This window comes from Procambarus clarkii, chromosome 89, assembly GCF_040958095.1.
Source record: "Procambarus clarkii isolate CNS0578487 chromosome 89, FALCON_Pclarkii_2.0, whole genome shotgun sequence".
NCBI lineage: Eukaryota > Metazoa > Arthropoda > Malacostraca > Decapoda > Cambaridae > Procambarus > Procambarus clarkii.
Window position 1 is genome coordinate 14,717,939 of NC_091238.1, and position 18,753 is coordinate 14,736,691.

The 18,753-nt window shown below is 40.8% G+C and overlaps 2 protein-coding genes across 4 annotated transcripts in view; both read left to right on the forward strand.

Moving 5' to 3' along the window:
- Positions 1–18,753, forward strand: part of mgl (low-density lipoprotein receptor-related protein megalin) — a 413,751-nt gene that overhangs the window by 42,119 nt on the left and 352,879 nt on the right. The window lies entirely within an intron of this gene.
- On the forward strand, positions 226–4,803 carry LOC138359168 (uncharacterized). Its single transcript, XM_069318070.1, has 2 exons — positions 226–1,239; positions 1,731–4,803. The coding sequence occupies exon 2, from the start codon at positions 2,782–2,784 to the stop codon at positions 4,801–4,803; it is 2,022 nt and encodes a 673-aa protein (XP_069174171.1). The 5' UTR covers positions 226–1,239; positions 1,731–2,781.

The following is an 18,753-nucleotide window of genomic DNA, read 5'->3' on the forward strand; positions in this document are numbered from 1 at the left end:
CGTGCGCGTGTGAGGGAGAGAGCGAGAGGGAGTGAGAATGAACGAGCAAGCAAGCTAACTGTTGTTGCATATGTATGCATTACATAGTACAAGGGTTGCCAACTTAAAAGTCAGCCGGTGTAGAGCTGTTTACCTCGCTCGCTTTACTAAAGGTGTCGAGTTGCCATCATCACCACCACCACTCGGTGAAGACTGGTGGCATCACCTCGCTGCACCTGTGTGGGAAATTTTTACCCACCATATCTAATAATCATCTAAGAAATGTATAATTTCTATATCATATCTAAATCATATCAAATCATATCTAAATCATATCAAAATCATATCTAAATCGTATCAAAATCATATTAGAATCATTAAAGATTCATTATAGCTTGATCCTGGATGACAATGGCACCATGAACACGTACGCAACAGGGGCCCTTTTGATGCCTACGTGACTTTGTACATGATCTTTCAAGGATCCAGAAGCTTCTAGAAGGACTTCTTAATTAAAAAACTATTGGAACATTGATTCAACATCCGGTAGGATTAAAAATCGAATCCTTAATAAGATTCAGTGGTACTTTCAAATACTACTTATAATCTTTAAATCTTATATCTAATTATATTATAATCACATCTTATCTTAATCATAAGTCTAGACTGTAAAAATAATCAATCAATATTCATTGAAAGTTACCTCTCAAGGGAGAGAGAGGAGCATCTCGGGGGGCGAGAAGGGCCCACGACGATGCCTCGCGGCACTCCGCGTTTGTTTACAAATGAGTGAACAAGTGACTGATCCTTAGCGAACATTACCAGCTCAAGGACACCTTATCTAATATTTTTTATCGCCAGTGAATACTCTCTAGAACTGGGGGAGTACCTGGACAATATCTACAAGGAAAATCCGTGAACATTCACATAAAATAGAGTGTATAGTGGAGATCAGTGACACGGTTTCCTCCACCTTCATTCATAAATCTTTATCATATCATTCTTCTGCAACGCAGTTAAAGAAAAATCACGTAGCAACGCTACCAGATCATCATACAGCAACGCTGTAGCAAAATATCGTGCCTAAACTCGACAAGAGAGTTAATCAGTCTGGCAAACTTGTCAGACAGGCACCCCGACTGGCAGAGAAGTATATTGAAGGTTATTTGGTGTATGATTGGCCAATTGTATGCTTGTGTAACTTTAATATCCTATAAATCTGTCTGTTGGTTAAAAAGCGAGGCTAAGCCTCACATTTCAGTAAGTTTATTAAAATTGTAGTGTAGCTGTGAATCTTATCCAAGCACTGAACCTCATGAGTGTCCATTCTGTCAGAAAAGAATTCAGCCTCAATAAGTAAAAACCTCATAAGTGTCCATATTGTTGGAAGAGATTCACTCAAGCTAACTGTATAAATTGAATATGTCTGCATATATATTTGAATATATAAATTAAGTTATCAATTGCTTGCTTAGTTAATTTTTAAGTTATCATATAAGTTCATTTAATTGAATATAATTTCTAGTACTTGACAGTATTTAGACTACATTTAAGGTCATCAATTATACTTTTACAATTTAATTTGTTGTTTATAGTATAAGTACATATTGGCTGTTAAGTTATGGTACTAGGTTAGACTATGTATGTTTAAATCCCTGATTTAAACAGAGCCAGTGTTCAGTCATACAACTGAATTTATTAAATCTTATCCTTGTATAAAATACAAGCTGATGTGAGATCCCTGTCTACAGGTGGATTGGAACTTCTATCAACATAGTCATTCACCCCACCTGTCCCTTACAGCCCACAGTTTGTCATTAGGAAAAGAGGATCTAGGATTTACAACCCTAGCTAGAGATTTTAGTTGAATTAATTTGCAGACAGTAATTTTTTAATTTAGTTCAGTAAAAGTCCCTGGTAGTTTCCTCTTATATCAATCCCAGCAGGTTTTTCCCACATTAATGGTCCTTCGAACCTAGATAATAATGGTCTTTTATACCTAGATATTTATGATCATTCGTTTACCGAATATTTCAGTGCCAAATACATAAGAAACTTCTTGATTTTGCATTGGAATAATTCTTACATATTCTAGCCTAACCTAGCTATCAGCCAATATTTATCATAGCTATATATCTAAGTAAACATATTGTTTGCAGTGGCTTAAGCCACCATATCCATTAACTAGTAAGCATTCATAACAAACTGATACTGTTTTGTGTTAAGAAACCACAGTAATTAAGTATATCAGTGTCACAGACACAACTACATCTTAATCATAAATACCAATTACCTACCTCATTGTGGTAACATTACATATATATTATCTTGCATTATCTCTAATCTACTGATTTTCAGAGCTGCTCATTACATAATATTCTTTAAAAAAGTGTTATCATCACTGTAAGAGCATTCTTTACAATCTAACCATAATCAACTGTACAAACCCTATTACAGGTAAAACCAGTAGACATTCTACTGTATTTTATCAATCAATTATAATGGTAACAGATTTTGTAATAACTTTGCAAAAATAGTGCCATTTACTATTTTTAAAAAATTATTACAGGATTTACCAACTTGGTGCATTCGTGCATTCGGGTCACAAATCAAATTATTACAATACTTTTGATAATTGAACACCTGCTACAACCAGATTCCAGGGAGGAAATGAAGGACGATCTTTGGAATCATTACCTAAGTAGACAGGAAAGCTCATTTATCAAAATACATTAACATCATACATATTTATCAGAAAAAAGAGAAAAATCTCGGAATCTCCGAAACTCGGAAAAGGTCAAAATGGCTGACAGTGTTCCACCAGCAGCTGAAACAGGAAATAGGAGGACACTTAATGGTCTGCAAAATCACCTAACTCAACTGATTGACAAATGTCAAAAGTTGGCTAGACAACCATCTCCTGATTTAATAATTCTGAATACCAGAGTAAAAGCAGCTGTGGATAAGTATGAACAAATCAAACGCCATGCAGAGATTTATCTAACAGAAATGGCTAATGCAGATTTAACCCGAAAGGAACTTCAGGAAATTGTCGCTGAAATGACAATGTATGAAGATAAAATCCAAGATCAACTTGATCCTTTAATCAAACAAATATCTCAAGCAGGAACCCAATCCAATGTGAGCTCATCCACTCAACAGAGCAATGCAACTATCACCCATATAGCCGCAGAGCTCCCAAAGGTACAATTACCATATTTTGAGGGCAAGGATGAAGACGATTGGGATACCTTCTGGAGACACTTTGATTCTATAATAAACTCCAAGCCCTCTCTCAAAAAGGCGACAAAGTTTCAATATTTGCAAGGCCAGTTACGGGGAGAGGCAAGGCAGGTCATTGCTAATTTGTCATTAACAGATGATGATTACGACCATGCCTTACAGTTGTTACAAGATAACTACAGTGATAAGGAGACTGCAATTGCACGTCTCTCGTACAAATTATTGGATTTACCCTCTCCAAATAAAAGTTATGAGTCACTACAATCATTTCGATTGTCTATAGAATCAATCATCAAAGCCCTCAGTACAAAAGTACCTGTAGGTGATGCAGAGTGGCTTATAAAGTTAATCATTCAAAGGAAACTTCCAAATGAGGTCATAGACAGCCTATGCACTCATTATAACACCAACATCTTATCACAAAGCCAAATCATTGATGGACTTCGAGCTTACGTACAAAGATTACGAAGCCGAGGAAAACTTAGATCTCAAGAAAAAATCCCCAAAGGTGAATCCACGGACAAAAGCAAAAATGTCCAGAATGGCAGTCAAAAATCAAGGCAACAAAACTCTTCTGCAAAGTGGAAACAGAATAATGTTGGCTCTTATGCTATATCCCCCACAGTTAACAGAACTGTAGGAAACCAAGCTCCTAAGACAGATAAGACAAAAGGAGCTACAAGTGCCCCAAAATGTTTATTCTGTCAAGAAGCACATACCATTTATCAATGCACAGTTTATGTAGGCCGTACCAGTCGAATCGATCGACTGAAATCTCTGAACAGGTGCATCCGTTGTCTACGGAAGCACGATACTAGTGAGTGTATCACTCAATTGCAGAACTGCCAATATTGTCATAAAAGTGTACATCACACAGCACTCTGTGGTGATATTAACACTCAATCCAGATCACAGACTTCCAATAATCAACCTGCATCTCAGGCAAAGCCCAAAGATGATAATACTACAACAGCCGTACAATTCTGTACAGTAATGAGCAATGTCAACGACTTGGATACAGAAATTGTTACAACAGCCATATTGCCTACTGCACAGCTAGAACTATGCAATCAAGGAATTTGTATTCCAACTAGAGGCTTTTTTGATCAAGGGTCACAGAAAACCTTTATCAGTAAAAAGATGGCAGAAGATTTACAACTTAAATCTTCAAAGCAAGTATCTACATCTATATCAGGGTTTTTTACTAATTCTGGTCGTAGAACCTTTCCAGTAGTAAAACTCAATGTCTGTCTAGGTACATCCCAAAGGACAGTAGAAGCCATAGTAGTTGATAAAATTCCTACTGAAATGGAAGTGACTGGTCTGACAGCCACAATTAAATTCCTAAAAGAAAAAGGAATACAATTAGCAGATCCTCTGCTTGATTCTGACTACATAGGAGATATCGGAATCCTGATTGGAGCTGACTACTATCATCGATTCATTCTGGGATCAGAAGAATCTATGGGTATGAATATACTCAAATCAGCAGGAGGCATATTGATGACAGGACCTATACTAGATCTTGAACCTTCAACTCCTGAAAAATCACATCATACAGAAACTGTAATAGTGGCATGACTAGGCAAAGAACAGTCACCACTTAAAATCCCCCACATGATTGATGATGGATTAGAATCTGTACATCAATTGTGGGAACTTGATGCCATAGGAATAATTCCTGAACAACCAAGTCCTGATGATGTCTGTGCATACAATCAGTACTTAGAAACAGTTCAGTACCATGATGGACAGTACTGGGTAAGGCTACCATGGAAAATCAACCATAAAACCTTACCTACCAATTATCACATGGCTTATAGTCAATTTAAATCTCAACTAGCAAAGCTAAGAAAAAGGCCTGAGCATTTAAAACTCTATCATGAGATTATTGCTCAACAATTAAAGAATAAATTCATCGAAGTCGTGAAACATGACAATACGCAAACAGGCCATTTTTTACCTCACATGGCTGTAATGAGAGAATCAAAAACGACTCCTTTAAGGATAGTTTTTAATTGTAGCTCTAAATCTGGACCCCAAGGAACCAGTCTAAATGATTGTTTGCAAACAGGTCCAAGTCTAACTCAGAAATTGTATGACATACTGTTGAAGTTTAGACTTAACAAATATGCGTATTCAGCAGATATAAGTAAGGCCTTTCTAAGAGTTGGCTTACAGGAAGAAGATAGAGACTTCACTAAGTTTCTATGGGTAGAGAACCCAGAAGATGTCAATAGTCCTGTAGTGACTTTCAGATTCTCTTCAGTTCTTTTCGGCGCGACAAGCAGTCCATTTCTATTGCAAGCAACTCTAGATACTCATCTGAAGAAATCATCAAGTCCCTGTAAGACTGAAATCAGTCAAAATCTATATGTAGATAATTTTCAAGGGACAGTTAACAGTACTACTGAACTGTTACAATTATATCAAGAGGCCAACAAGGAGCTACAAGGTGCCAACATGCCACTACAATCTTGGGCCTCTAATAATGCAACATTGAATAATCAAATAGCAAGAGATTACCCTGAATATCACGTACCAGAATCACAAAAGGTGTTAGGTATGGATTGGGATTTAATCTCGGACACAATATCGATCAAATCTGTGCCAGTAAATTACAACATCACTACAAAAAGGGATTTGCTTTCACAAGTTAGCAAAGTATTCGACCCACTTGGTCTACTAAATCCTTTGACTATCAAGTGGCGTTTATTAGTGCAAGAAGCATGGAAGGCTAAGGTTGGTTGGGATGATCCACTACCAATCCAGTTACAAAAAGCTTGGATGGAAGTGGCTCAAGAACAAACTTTAGTTGAAAAGATAATCTTTCCGAGACACATAGTCGAGGAAAATGAAGAAGTATCACTACATGTATTCGCAGACTCGTCAGCCAAAGCTTTTGGAGCTTGTGCTTACTTAGTGACTTCTAATCAATCATATCTTATCACCTCTAAGGCCAGAGTCGCTCCATTAAAAAGAGGACTTTGCCTCAGATGGAACTAACAGCACTGCTAACTGGAACACGCTTAGCAGTACATATCAAACAAGTCTTGTCTACCATGAACATCAAAGATGTCATTATATGGTCTGACAATGAAGCTGTCTTACAATGGGTACGAAACGACAACTGTCCAACTCCATATGTAAAAAATCGCGTCTCGGAAATTAAAGAAATTTCCGCAGGCTTTCAATTGTTGCATGTACCAACAAAGGATAATCCAGCTGATCTCTTATCAAGAGGTATGACATTTAAACAGTTTGCAAAGGCAGATATTTGGTTTCATGGGCCTCGATGGTTAGTGAATGGTAGTTGGCCTGAACAAAAGCCACACGTCATTACGACACAAACCATAACTACCACCAGGCAGCAAGCTCAAATATCAGTCTTGGATTGTACTCGTTACTCCTCGCTCATCAAATTAATCAATGTAACACAGAACGTGTTTCATTATCTCAGGAAAAAAGGTATAAAATACACTTTTCCTGATGCACTTATCTATTGGGTAAGACAAGCCCAGAGAGAAACTTATGGGAATAACTATGAAAATCTTCCGCATAAGTTAAAACACAATCTCGGTCTGTGGATAGACCAAGAAAATCACAACATTCTGCGTTGTGGAGGGAGACTTAAACACGCAGATATCAATCTAGATACCGTGCATCCATGGCTTTTACCAAAAAATCATTGGATCACAAGGTTGATTGTGTTACATACACATCAACAAATCATCAAACATGGAGGAGTGTTAGACACACTCACACAAATCAGACAGCAGTACTGGATTCCTCAGGGAAGACAGTCAGTCAAATCAATCTTGAAGAATTGCATGATATGCCGAAGGTACGATGCAAGAACTTGCTCTTATCCAGGGCCACCACCCCTGCCAAAGGAACGAGTGGTCCATCTACAACCTTTCGAAACGACAGGAGTAGATTATACAGGAGCAATATATCTAACAGGGACTGCAGATAAGCAACCTATCAAGGCATACATCTGTCTGTTCACCTGTGCTACCACCAGGGCAGTACATCTAGAGGTAACACCCGATATGACTGCTCAATCATTTATTCAAGCTTTCCGCAGATTCGCAGCACGCCGATCATGCCCTAAGCTGATGATTTCAGATAACGGAGCAAACTTGGTAGCTGGAGAAGCATGTCTACGGGAAATCTGTTCCCATCCTGCAGTTACTTCCACACTGGAACAGCGTCATTGCAGATGGAAATTTATCCCTCCGAGAGCCCCATGGCACGGAGGATTTTATGAACGGTTAATAGGAACTGTAAAAAGATCTTTGAGAAAATCTCTACACCGTCAGAAAATCAATCTTCAAGAACTCCAGACAGTAATCACGGAAGTAGAATCAAGGGTGAATAACCGGCCGTTGACTTACTTGTCTGAGGATCCTACTCAACATGAGCCATTAAGTCCTGCCCACCTAATGTATGGAAGACTTCTGACTCCAGTACCATCTCTAGTGGATGATGAGATCAGAGATCCCTCATATGTGGGTCAGAGCGAGTTGGTTCAGGGGTATAAACATCTGTCCAGCATAATCCAAAAATGGAATGATGTTTGGACAAAAGAATATCTTACATCTCTACGAGAACATCACTATGGGGCCAATGTCCCACATAATATAGCTAATCTCCAACCTGGCGATATTGTCTTGGTAGACAGTGATGGCCCTAGGGCTGACTGGCCATTAGGTAAAGTTGTCTCAGTCCATCCAGATAGTCAGGGGATTTTGAGAATAGTCAAAATCCTGTCTAAAGGAACAACTTCCCTGAAGACATTGGACAAACTCATCCACATGGAATCAGTGAGCCAGCTGCAGTTAGATCCTGAGAGACCTCAAGACACTCTAACTCCACAAGACCCACAGACTCCTAACAGACACAATCGTCCACAACGGACAGCAGCACAAAAGTGCAAGCAAAATTTGCACTTGTATTATCAATCCAATGGAGAGTAAATAAATACATATGGTTACTATTGTCCTAAGTATTGGACTCTGTGCCAGTTCTCTCCCTCTGGAAGATGTGGGAAATTTTTACCCACCATATCTAATAATCATCTAAGAAATGTATAATTTCTATATCATATCTAAATCATATCAAATCATATCTAAATCATATCAAAATCATATCTAAATCGTATCAAAATCATATTAGAATCATTAAAGATTCATTATAGCTTGATCCTGGATGACAATGGCACCATGAACACGTACGCAACAGGGGCCCTTTTGATGCCTACGTGACTTTGTACATGATCTTTCAAGGATCCAGAAGCTTCTAGAAGGACTTCTTAATTAAAAAACTATTGGAACATTGATTCAACATCCGGTAGGATTAAAAATCGAATCCTTAATAAGATTCAGTGGTACTTTCAAATACTACTTATAATCTTTAAATCTTATATCTAATTATATTATAATCACATCTTATCTTAATCATAAGTCTAGACTGTAAAAATAATCAATCAATATTCATTGAAAGTTACCTCTCAAGGGAGAGAGAGAGCATCTCGGGGGGCGAGAAGGGCCCACGACGATGCCTCGCGGCACTCCGCGTTTGTTTACAAATGAGTGAACAAGTGACTGATCCTTAGCGAACATTACCAGCTCAAGGACACCTTATCTAATATTTTTTATCGCCAGTGAATACTCTCTAGAACTGGGGGAGTACCTGGACAATATCTACAAGGAAAATCCGTGAACATTCACATAAAATAGAGTGTATAGTGGAGATCAGTGACACGGTTTCCTCCACCTTCATTCATAAATCTTTATCATATCATTCTTCTGCAACGCAGTTAAAGAAAAATCACGTAGCAACGCTACCAGATCATCATACAGCAACGCTGTAGCAAAATATCGTGCCTAAACTCGACAAGAGAGTTAATCAGTCTGGCAAACTTGTCAGACAGGCACCCCGACTGGCAGAGAAGTATATTGAAGGTTATTTGGTGTATGATTGGCCAATTGTATGCTTGTGTAACTTTAATATCCTATAAATCTGTCTGTTGGTTAAAAAGCGAGGCTAAGCCTCACATTTCAGTAAGTTTATTAAAATTGTAGTGTAGCTGTGAATCTTATCCAAGCACTGAACCTCATGAGTGTCCATTCTGTCAGAAAAGAATTCAGCCTCAATAAGTAAAAACCTCATAAGTGTCCATATTGTTGGAAGAGATTCACTCAAGCTAACTGTATAAATTGAATATGTCTGCATATATATTTGAATATATAAATTAAGTTATCAATTGCTTGCTTAGTTAATTTTTAAGTTATCATATAAGTTCATTTAATTGAATATAATTTCTAGTACTTGACAGTATTTAGACTACATTTAAGGTCATCAATTATACTTTTACAATTTAATTTGTTGTTTATAGTATAAGTACATATTGGCTGTTAAGTTATGGTACTAGGTTAGACTATGTATGTTTAAATCCCTGATTTAAACAGAGCCAGTGTTCAGTCATACAACTGAATTTATTAAATCTTATCCTTGTATAAAATACAAGCTGATGTGAGATCCCTGTCTACAGGTGGATTGGAACTTCTATCAACATAGTCATTCACCCCACCTGTCCCTTACAGCCCACAGTTTGTCATTAGGAAAAGAGGATCTAGGATTTACAACCCTAGCTAGAGATTTTAGTTGAATTAATTTGCAGACAGTAATTTTTTAATTTAGTTCAGTAAAAGTCCCTGGTAGTTTCCTCTTATATCAATCCCAGCAGGTTTTTCCCACAACCTGGACAACTTCCGCGTCACGCCGCCTGTTCAGCTTTCACCGTGAACGTCTGCTGGCTTCCGCGTGGCGGCGGCGGCCGGCTGGGGGGGGGGGGGAGGAAGGAAGGAATTATCAAGGGAAAGCGCCAGGCCATTACGACTATATAGCACTGGGAAGGGGTCAGGATAAGGATTTGGGATGGGACGGGGGGGGGGGGGAGAGGAATGGTGCCCCAACCACTTGGACGGTCGGGGATTGAACGCCGATCTGCATGAAGTCGCCCGGTCTTGTCTGCTTGGGTCTAAGAATCGGCAAGTCTTGACGCCACCACATGCGTAATCTGAACGTCGTTTTAGTCAACCGGGAACTACGGGCTCACCATAGCCCGTGCTACTTGGAACTTTTTGTTCCAAGTAGCGAATCTTAAACAACAACAGTCAACTATGCGACTTTGTTTATGTAAACAAAGCCGAAATAATTGAGGAGAGATGTACAGGTTTCGTATGTGGTTGCGTAAAGGCCTTGCAGAATCCTGGTCTATTTGTCACTTTATTTGGTCACATCATCCCTGTCTGTCTACACTACTTCGTCCACGTCCTTTCCCAACCTTCTTGACTTAACTCTTCAGTGTACCACTGGTTGCTCATTCTCCTCCTCCTTCCTTGCTGCTTCCTTCCTTCTCCCCTTCTTCCTCTGTTCCCCTTTCTCCGCATATTTGCATGCATAATTGTGTGTTAGCTTGTTCAACTTATTCACACACACACACACACACACACACACACACACACACACACACACACACACACACACACACACACACACACACACACACACACACACACACACACACACTCACACACACACACACACACACACACACACACACACACACACACACACACACACACACACACACACACACACACACACACACACTTCCCCCACTGACAGTGATGTGGTGGAGGCTGACTCCATACACAGTTTCAAATACAGATATGATAGAGCCCAGTAGGCTCGGGAATCTGTACACCAGTTGACTGACAGTCGAGAGGCGGGACCAAAGAGCCAGAGCTCAACCCCCCCAGCAAGCACAACTAGACGAGCACACACAGCAGAACATCTTAAGATAAATAACTTTGTAACACATCACCAGCAAGGGTTCAGGGATGGCAATTCCTGCTTCTCGGGTTTAATAGAATTCTATGACCAGGCGACAAAAATTAGGCAAGAAATAGAAAGGTGAGGAGACTGCATATTTGTGGATTGCCAGAAAGCCTTTGACACAGTATACCATAAGAGTCTGGAGCATATAGTTGGAGGTGCAGTTAGGCATAACAGGGAAGGTACTCTTAGGGGATAAGGGAGTACCGAAGCAACAGAAGACAGTATTATTTATTATTAACATCTTTATTGACAAAATTAATTACAATTTTGCCTAATCTGAGGATTTTGATAGTCTTATTAAATTGAGGTTAATGCTAGTATTCACTGTCACGCAGGACAGAGGGTCATACATAAGACAATAGGCCTAAACTGTAGGCTGAAGCACATATATATCACGGTTACAATCAATGTTTTAATGTGTGGATATGTGAAAACAACTTTCTATTGTGCACTGCCACACAAGTGCAGGGATGGGTTCATAAGTGATACAGCTTAGAATATAAGTAGAAATTGTTCTTCATTCTTTAAAATGGACAAGCAAATTTTGGGTAAATTGTTAGGATGTCGTCCAGAACACCTGAGTCAATAAAATAGTTACACAGTTGGTGGTACAATAGGCCAGGAGGTCTAAAGTCCTTTACGGTTTCACATTCATCAATATAGTGTTCTAGTGAATGCATTAAAGGTTTATCACAGAGTTTACAATCTGAATATTCTGGTAGTGGCTCAGCCTCACTAACCTGCCAGATGTGTCTATAGCCAAGGCGAATTCGCGCGATTACTACATCACATTGCCTGGTCCGGTTACTGTGCTGACCATACAAATACCTATTATTACAGAACTTGTCATAACTTTTAATACTGCAGCTTTCAGGTCTCTGTGCATTTCTTAGTTCTTCTAAATCTGAATTAATTTCTTTAATTTGTATGTTTCTAATAACTGCATTAGATAGTCCAAAATCATAATCAATGTTTTCTTTCCTGCAAGCCTCATTGGCCAATTGATCTACAAAGTCATGTTTTTCAACTCCAACATGGGATGGGATCCACACAAATTTTATACAAGAATTATTATCATTGGCAAAAATTACATTCCATTTAATATTACAAGCTACTTCCGACATACATTGTGATGGGTTATTTAAGGACTGCAGAGCACTTTTAGAGTCACAGAAAATAACTCCACCACCATTGAGCTTAAGGTATTCAGTGGCTAGATAAATACCCAATAGCTCGGTCTGTGTCGTGCTTGCCCAGTTGTTCAATCTCTGTGTACTAGTCATGATCATTTCATTCCCTTTATACACTGCACATGCACAACCTGTTCTACCAGTGCCTAACTGCACAGAGCCATCAGTAAAGGCATAGGATTCAGTCGGTTTGAGAATTTGAAGATGACTGTCAATAGCTTCTAATGTTATACATCTCAAAATGTCAGTGTTATACATTTGTTTTACACTGATGGGAGTATAATGCAGAGAGACCTCCACATCTTTCCAAGGGGGAATATAGTGAACAGTTTTATCAGGGTTAAGAGATACATTCAGTTTCTGAAGATTATAGACACAACAACTGAGCCACACACTGTAGGGAGCTTTTTGCGGCGGATTGAGGGAACAGTCAGAATTGTTTAGAATGGATCTCAATTTAATTTGAATAGAGCTGGGGGGACCATTATTTTTCAAAGTTTTGGCGCAAAACATAGTACTAAGTAGAACTATTCTTTCGTAAATGGAAGGTAAGTTTAGTTCCTTTCTCATGTTAACAATTCTGACAGTTCTAGGACAACCCAGGATGATGCGCATGGCATCATTCTGTACTACATCTAGGCCTTGTAATTGTTTAGGAGAAAAATTAAGAAGATGCAAGGCATAATAATCAACAACAGATCGTATAAAGGCAATATAAAAACTACGAGCATATTTTATGTTAATGCCAAATCCTTTGCCAACAAGAGTTCTGAGAGGTTTAAGACGCTCAACAAGTTTTTTACGCAGGTTGCTGATGAGATTTGTATCATTAACCTCGACTCCAAGATATTTATAAGACTCACAAGTCTCCACGGGCACTCCATTAATAGTATAGTTAGCATGAAGAGAATGGGGAATAAGAACCCTTGTTTTATCAACAGAGATTATGAGGCCACATTCTACTACTTTCTTGGAGAATGCATCAAGTAACATTTGTAGCCTTGGTTTACTGTGTGCCATAATACAAATGTCATCAGCATAACATATAACTGTTTCCGTAGGTTGTACAGGTATGTCATGGATAAGTTTGTGCATAAGTATATTGAAGAGCATAGGGCTTAGGACACCGCCTTGAGGTGTGCCTAGTTCGAATGCATCTGTTCTTGTACTTTTAACTCCTTTAAATAGGACACTAGCACGCCTGTTGGATAGGTAGCTCTTTATCCAACTCAGAAGATTACCTTTGATTCCAAATTCAGCAAGTTGCTCTAATATTATTTCGCCATTCGCTACATCGAAAGCTGACTTTAGGTCAATAAAGGCTGCCTGTGTCCCATCCTGGGAGTTTACAAAGTATTCAGCAAAGCATGTTTGTGTGCTACACTTGGGCATGAACCCATATAGGTTTGGGGCCAGTTTTTCTTTGACCTGAAACATGACACGATTGAGAACAATTCTCTCCAAGACTTTACACATGCAAGATGTAAGGGAAATGGGTCTGAATTTTTGAGAGTTAGGTTTAGGAATTGGTATTATGAGACTTTGTGTCCATTTCTTTGGCAAGATACCTTGTGAGAGACTCATTTGATAGAGGTCAAGCAGAGGGTGGCTAGGGACATCATTCAGTAAGCTCAAGATGTTATAAGTTATACCATCCTCACCAGGGGCAGTTTGCCTAGGTTTTCCTAATGCTGATGTTAATTCAAAGGGGGTTATAGGAGACTGATCCGTTAAATCTGGTGAGGAGCGTGCTATTTCAATATTAAAGTTTCTGTTAATGTTGGTATGTCTTAAATGCTGCTGTATATCTGGGGGTAAGGAAGAAATTTGTGAGACACTAGACCATTGAGCCAGGAGCATGTCAGCATATTCTGCAGGAGTATGATGAAGCTGAACTGGGGCTGAAGGTTTGGTAATGTTTTTAATTTTGTTCCACATTTCTGATAATGTTGTAGTTCTATTGATACCTTGTAGGAATTGTTCCCAATATGTGTTCTTAACTTGACCCTTAAGCTCGCGAAAATCTCTGTTGGCATTAAGGAATGCAAGTAAATTGTCAGCTGTTTTGTCTCGTTTATAAGAGTCAGCAAGCTGAAGCACTTTAGCTCGCTCTGCAATAATAATAGGATCCTCTGTCCATGAGGAAGAACGAGTGTTCTTTTTTTTCCTTGATTTAACCCAGGTATCATAATAACTGGTAATGATACTGACAAGATCATTGTAAAAGTGGTCCACTGATACAGGTGTATACCCAGTGTACCACTTATGTACATAAGCCTTAAAGTGCTGTTTAAGATTGTCTGGAATGTTAATTTTAACTCTAGGATGAGGATTGGACCTAATATCCGCCACATTGTATTCACAATATATTGCAAAATGATCACTTACTAGTTCTGGGATGAGCTTAACGTTGACGTTGCTATCTACTAGGCTGTATCCAATCACATAATCCAGTCTACCCCCCAATAAATGGGTCTGTTTATCAGTATCATACACAGTAATATTATGATCATTAAGGTATTTCAAGAAGACCCTTCCATTATTGTTACACTGAACGTCACCAAGAGCAGTGTGACGAGCATTAAAGTCACCCATACATAACATAGCTGTGTTACCTGTAGGTTTCGGTAGCAGGTCTGCTTTAAGTACATTACATCGTCCATATATGTTATACAGTAGGAAATGGCTATTTGCAGTTTGCAATTTGAATTTTTGATAATGTATACTATCACTCCTATGATTTTTAATTAGTTTACAGATTAATCCACTCTTAATATACGTTAGTAAACCAGTTCCAATACTGTTGTTGTATGCTATATACCCAGGTATCCTAGGTGGGACCTTCTTGATAGTTGTGGTCGTATATGGTTCCTGTAAACAGATCACATCTACGTCTCTCATTTTAGCATACAAGATTACGTCATTTATCCGAAGATAAACACTTCGAATATTCCAAGAAAGAAACTTAATTGTTTTTGTTTGATGAGCCATGGTTAAGTGTCAAGGGAATTAAGGTAACATTTAAGTTCGTAAAACAATTGGAGAACATAAGTAATTTTGTTCCGTGTGTCCTGAGTACTTTTGTTTAGGAGGCGTTTAACCTGAGTAGGAGTTGGTGTTCTAAAGTCTTTATGTTTAAGCAAATCAAGGGTGTCTTGACGATCTAGTTGGGGTGCCAGTGAGGGATCAATGACTACTCTAACACCATCCCTCACGGGGATTTGACACTCACGTTCCGTAGAGACAGGTGAAGTAGCCTCAGCAGCTGCAACATTACCACTCGCATCACTACTGGTGCTGGGAGAATTTACTTGATCACTATCGCTAGCATGATTCACTTCACTATCACCGGGCAGATTCATCACTAATGTTTGTATTTTAGCTTCCAAATCCATAATTTTATTTTTTAACCAGTTAATTTCTTCTGTATCTTTGCTTGTTTGCCTTAGCCCATCGAGGGTTGGAAACTGCTTACTAGAGGTGACATTAGGAGCTTCCAGCTGGGTGCCTCCTGCAGCTGGACCAGACGCCTCCGGCGTCCTGCTCATGGTAGAGAGGGCGGGGCGTCGAGGGCAGCCAGGATGCCAAACATCTACACCTTGACGCTTACACCTGGGACACTTCCGGACCAGAGGAGAGGCTTCCTCCCCATCCTCAAGGGTAGGGGGGTCCCTGTGAGGACACTCCCTTGTTTGGTGCTGTTCAGCACAGAGCCCACACACAGGGTCATGTTGACAGTACCTAGAGATATGATGAGTACCATGGCACTTATAACAAACAACAGGGGGGGATACCCAAGATTTTATAGGACTTGATGGGATGAAATGTCCAAAAAAGGTGTAATGTTCAGGGGGAGGGTCACCGCCATTCCAAACAATGATGATCCTGTTGAGAGGATGACCATCCTTATATATCCGTCTTGCCTTGTAGACCCCGTCAAGGGTATAAGCTCTATCAAGAGGATACTCTTTGGGAAAACTGGTAACAATATATTCCTTAAATTTTTTAGGTCGATTGATGATGTCTTCTCTGGTGAAAACAATATTAGCAATCTCACCTTTAACCAGTTGAGTGATGATATTTTCCTGCTTACGTGACACAAAGATGTAAGGGGATGTTGGTCTAGGTCGGACTATATCGAGGAGTGTTTTGGAGAACTTAGTAGAAAGTTGTTCGAACCATTTAAGTTTATCGTTGGTGGATGTTCCAGCTGGGAATGCCAGGCGCACATAGTCAGCGCGGGGAGCAATAGGAGGCTTGGGTGGGCGGGCCACTGGCTGGGTGGGCCCACCACCGCCCACCTCCACCGTCTTCACACGGGTTCCGGTGTTTCTGTCATCATTGCCAATGTCTTCATCGCCATCAGCAGAGTCTGCAAGTTTAGACTTTCTTCTCGCATTCCTTGATTGTTGCAAATGCCACTCATTTCCGTTATCCAGATCAGCATCGGGTTCCAGGTCATCGGGTGACTGCACCCCACTTCGAGCATCAACATATTCCTCGGCGGCGGGCTCAGGATCCATTGCTTGGAGATCACTTGGATTAGCAAGCACAACAGAAGATAGGGTGGTACTGAGCCCGGTTGCCATAACAACGGGCCAGGAGGCGCAGCACAGGGTAGCTGCCCGGGGCTCCACCACTCGCCCAGGCTAGGACACTGTCACCCACCTCATGTAAACACACCACCAGTCGCGCACACAAACCACGACCCTGGGAAGGAGGGCCCAAGGACTATTTTACACACGAGGGGAGCGTGGGGCCAGGTACACCACAAGGCGGCCCAGTGCCGTCCCACTGTACCTCTGGGTAGACTCCAGATACCGCCTCACAAATAATGTCTGCATGAAGTTCTATACAATCCAGCTATCCACAACCTACAACAGTTGGTAGTCAAGGTGTCGCACACTTAGTACCGCTGCACCTGAACGATTGGGCACGCTAAAGGCTCAATGTTAGGACTAGGCCTGTGTTAAACCGGACGAGGGGCACATCCTGACCAGCCAGTCCCGAGGCTACGGGAGAACTCCCCAGAAGACAGTGAGTCACTGTGAGGGGGAAGAGAGAGAGAGTAAACAAGTGGAATAAAGAAGGAACACAAATGAGCCAGCTAGCTAGTTAACTGTGTGTGTGTGTGTGTGTGTGTGTGTGTGTGTGTGTGTGTGTGTGGGGTCCATTGTAAACACCACACTACGGTACACACTTGCGGCCGTATTGTGAACGTGAGGGAGCATAGAGTAGCACAAAAGAGTATTGATGAGGGCCTCTACCCTCTGCCCCCCCCCCCCCTCCATCCCATACTGTTCCCTCTCTCTTGCTGTTCCCTATAACCCATTGAACCCTATCCCACACTGTCCCTTCTCCCCCACTTCACCCTAATTCACTTACCAACCACCAACCACTTGGGCTGGACGGTAGAGCGACGGTCTCGCTTTAATGCAGGTCGGCGTTCAATCCCCGACCCTCCAAGTGGTTGGGTACCATTCCTTTCCCCTTCCTCCCCCCCCCCCGTCCCTAATCCTTATCCTGACCAACTTCCCAGTGCTAAATAGTCGTAATGGCTTGGCGCTTTCTCCTGATAGTTCTCTTCCCCTTCACTCCCCCCCCCCCTCTCCTCTAGGTTGGGGCGGTGCCAGTGTCAGGGGCGGTGCCAGTGTCATGGGTGGTGCCAGTGTCTGACAGTGCCAGTGTCAGGGGCGGTGCCATGAGCGGTGCCAGTGTCAGGGGCGGTGTTATGGTTTAGGAAGCCACATGGCATTGTTTGGATCGAGCCAATCACCCGAATCACGGTGAGTCAATCAGGGGCTGAGTCACCGTACACTGCAGACTGCTGCTCACAGTGGCGCTGCTGTCTGCTTGCCTGTCTGCCTCTGTCAATACCGCCGACGTCACCTTTGTGGCCGTGCACGAAAACGCTCAAATTACGGTAGTTTATCATGCCGCGAATGATAGGATACTGTATTATATATTTGCAATTAGACTTTGTAAGTTTATCATTAGCTCTTGTCGATCTTGCGGGTGACGTGTCGGATATCTGCTTAGCTGTTGATGATATCGCCTATCGCCTGATTGGCTATTGTCGATACCACGAACAATATTATTTGCTATTGGGGGTGGGGGGTAGAAATAGCCTAAGTTACTCTATCCCTTTGAGATGTATTTCTTTCTTGTCTCAATAAACATACTTGAACTTGAACTTTGCTATTAATGTTGCTATTACTGCTGTTTACTGAGTTGCAAATTTATTATATACCTGGTTTGCAATTGCCTGAATCTTAACCTAACCGAGGACCCGCGAATAGAAAACGTGGACATCGCGTCACTTGCGCGAGCAGCTGTGATCTTGAGCACTTTTTGGTCTAAGGAGACTTTTTGTGTCAAAATGTGATTTCGAGAGGACCCTTGCCCTTGAGGTGCTTCCGGGGCTCAGCGTCTC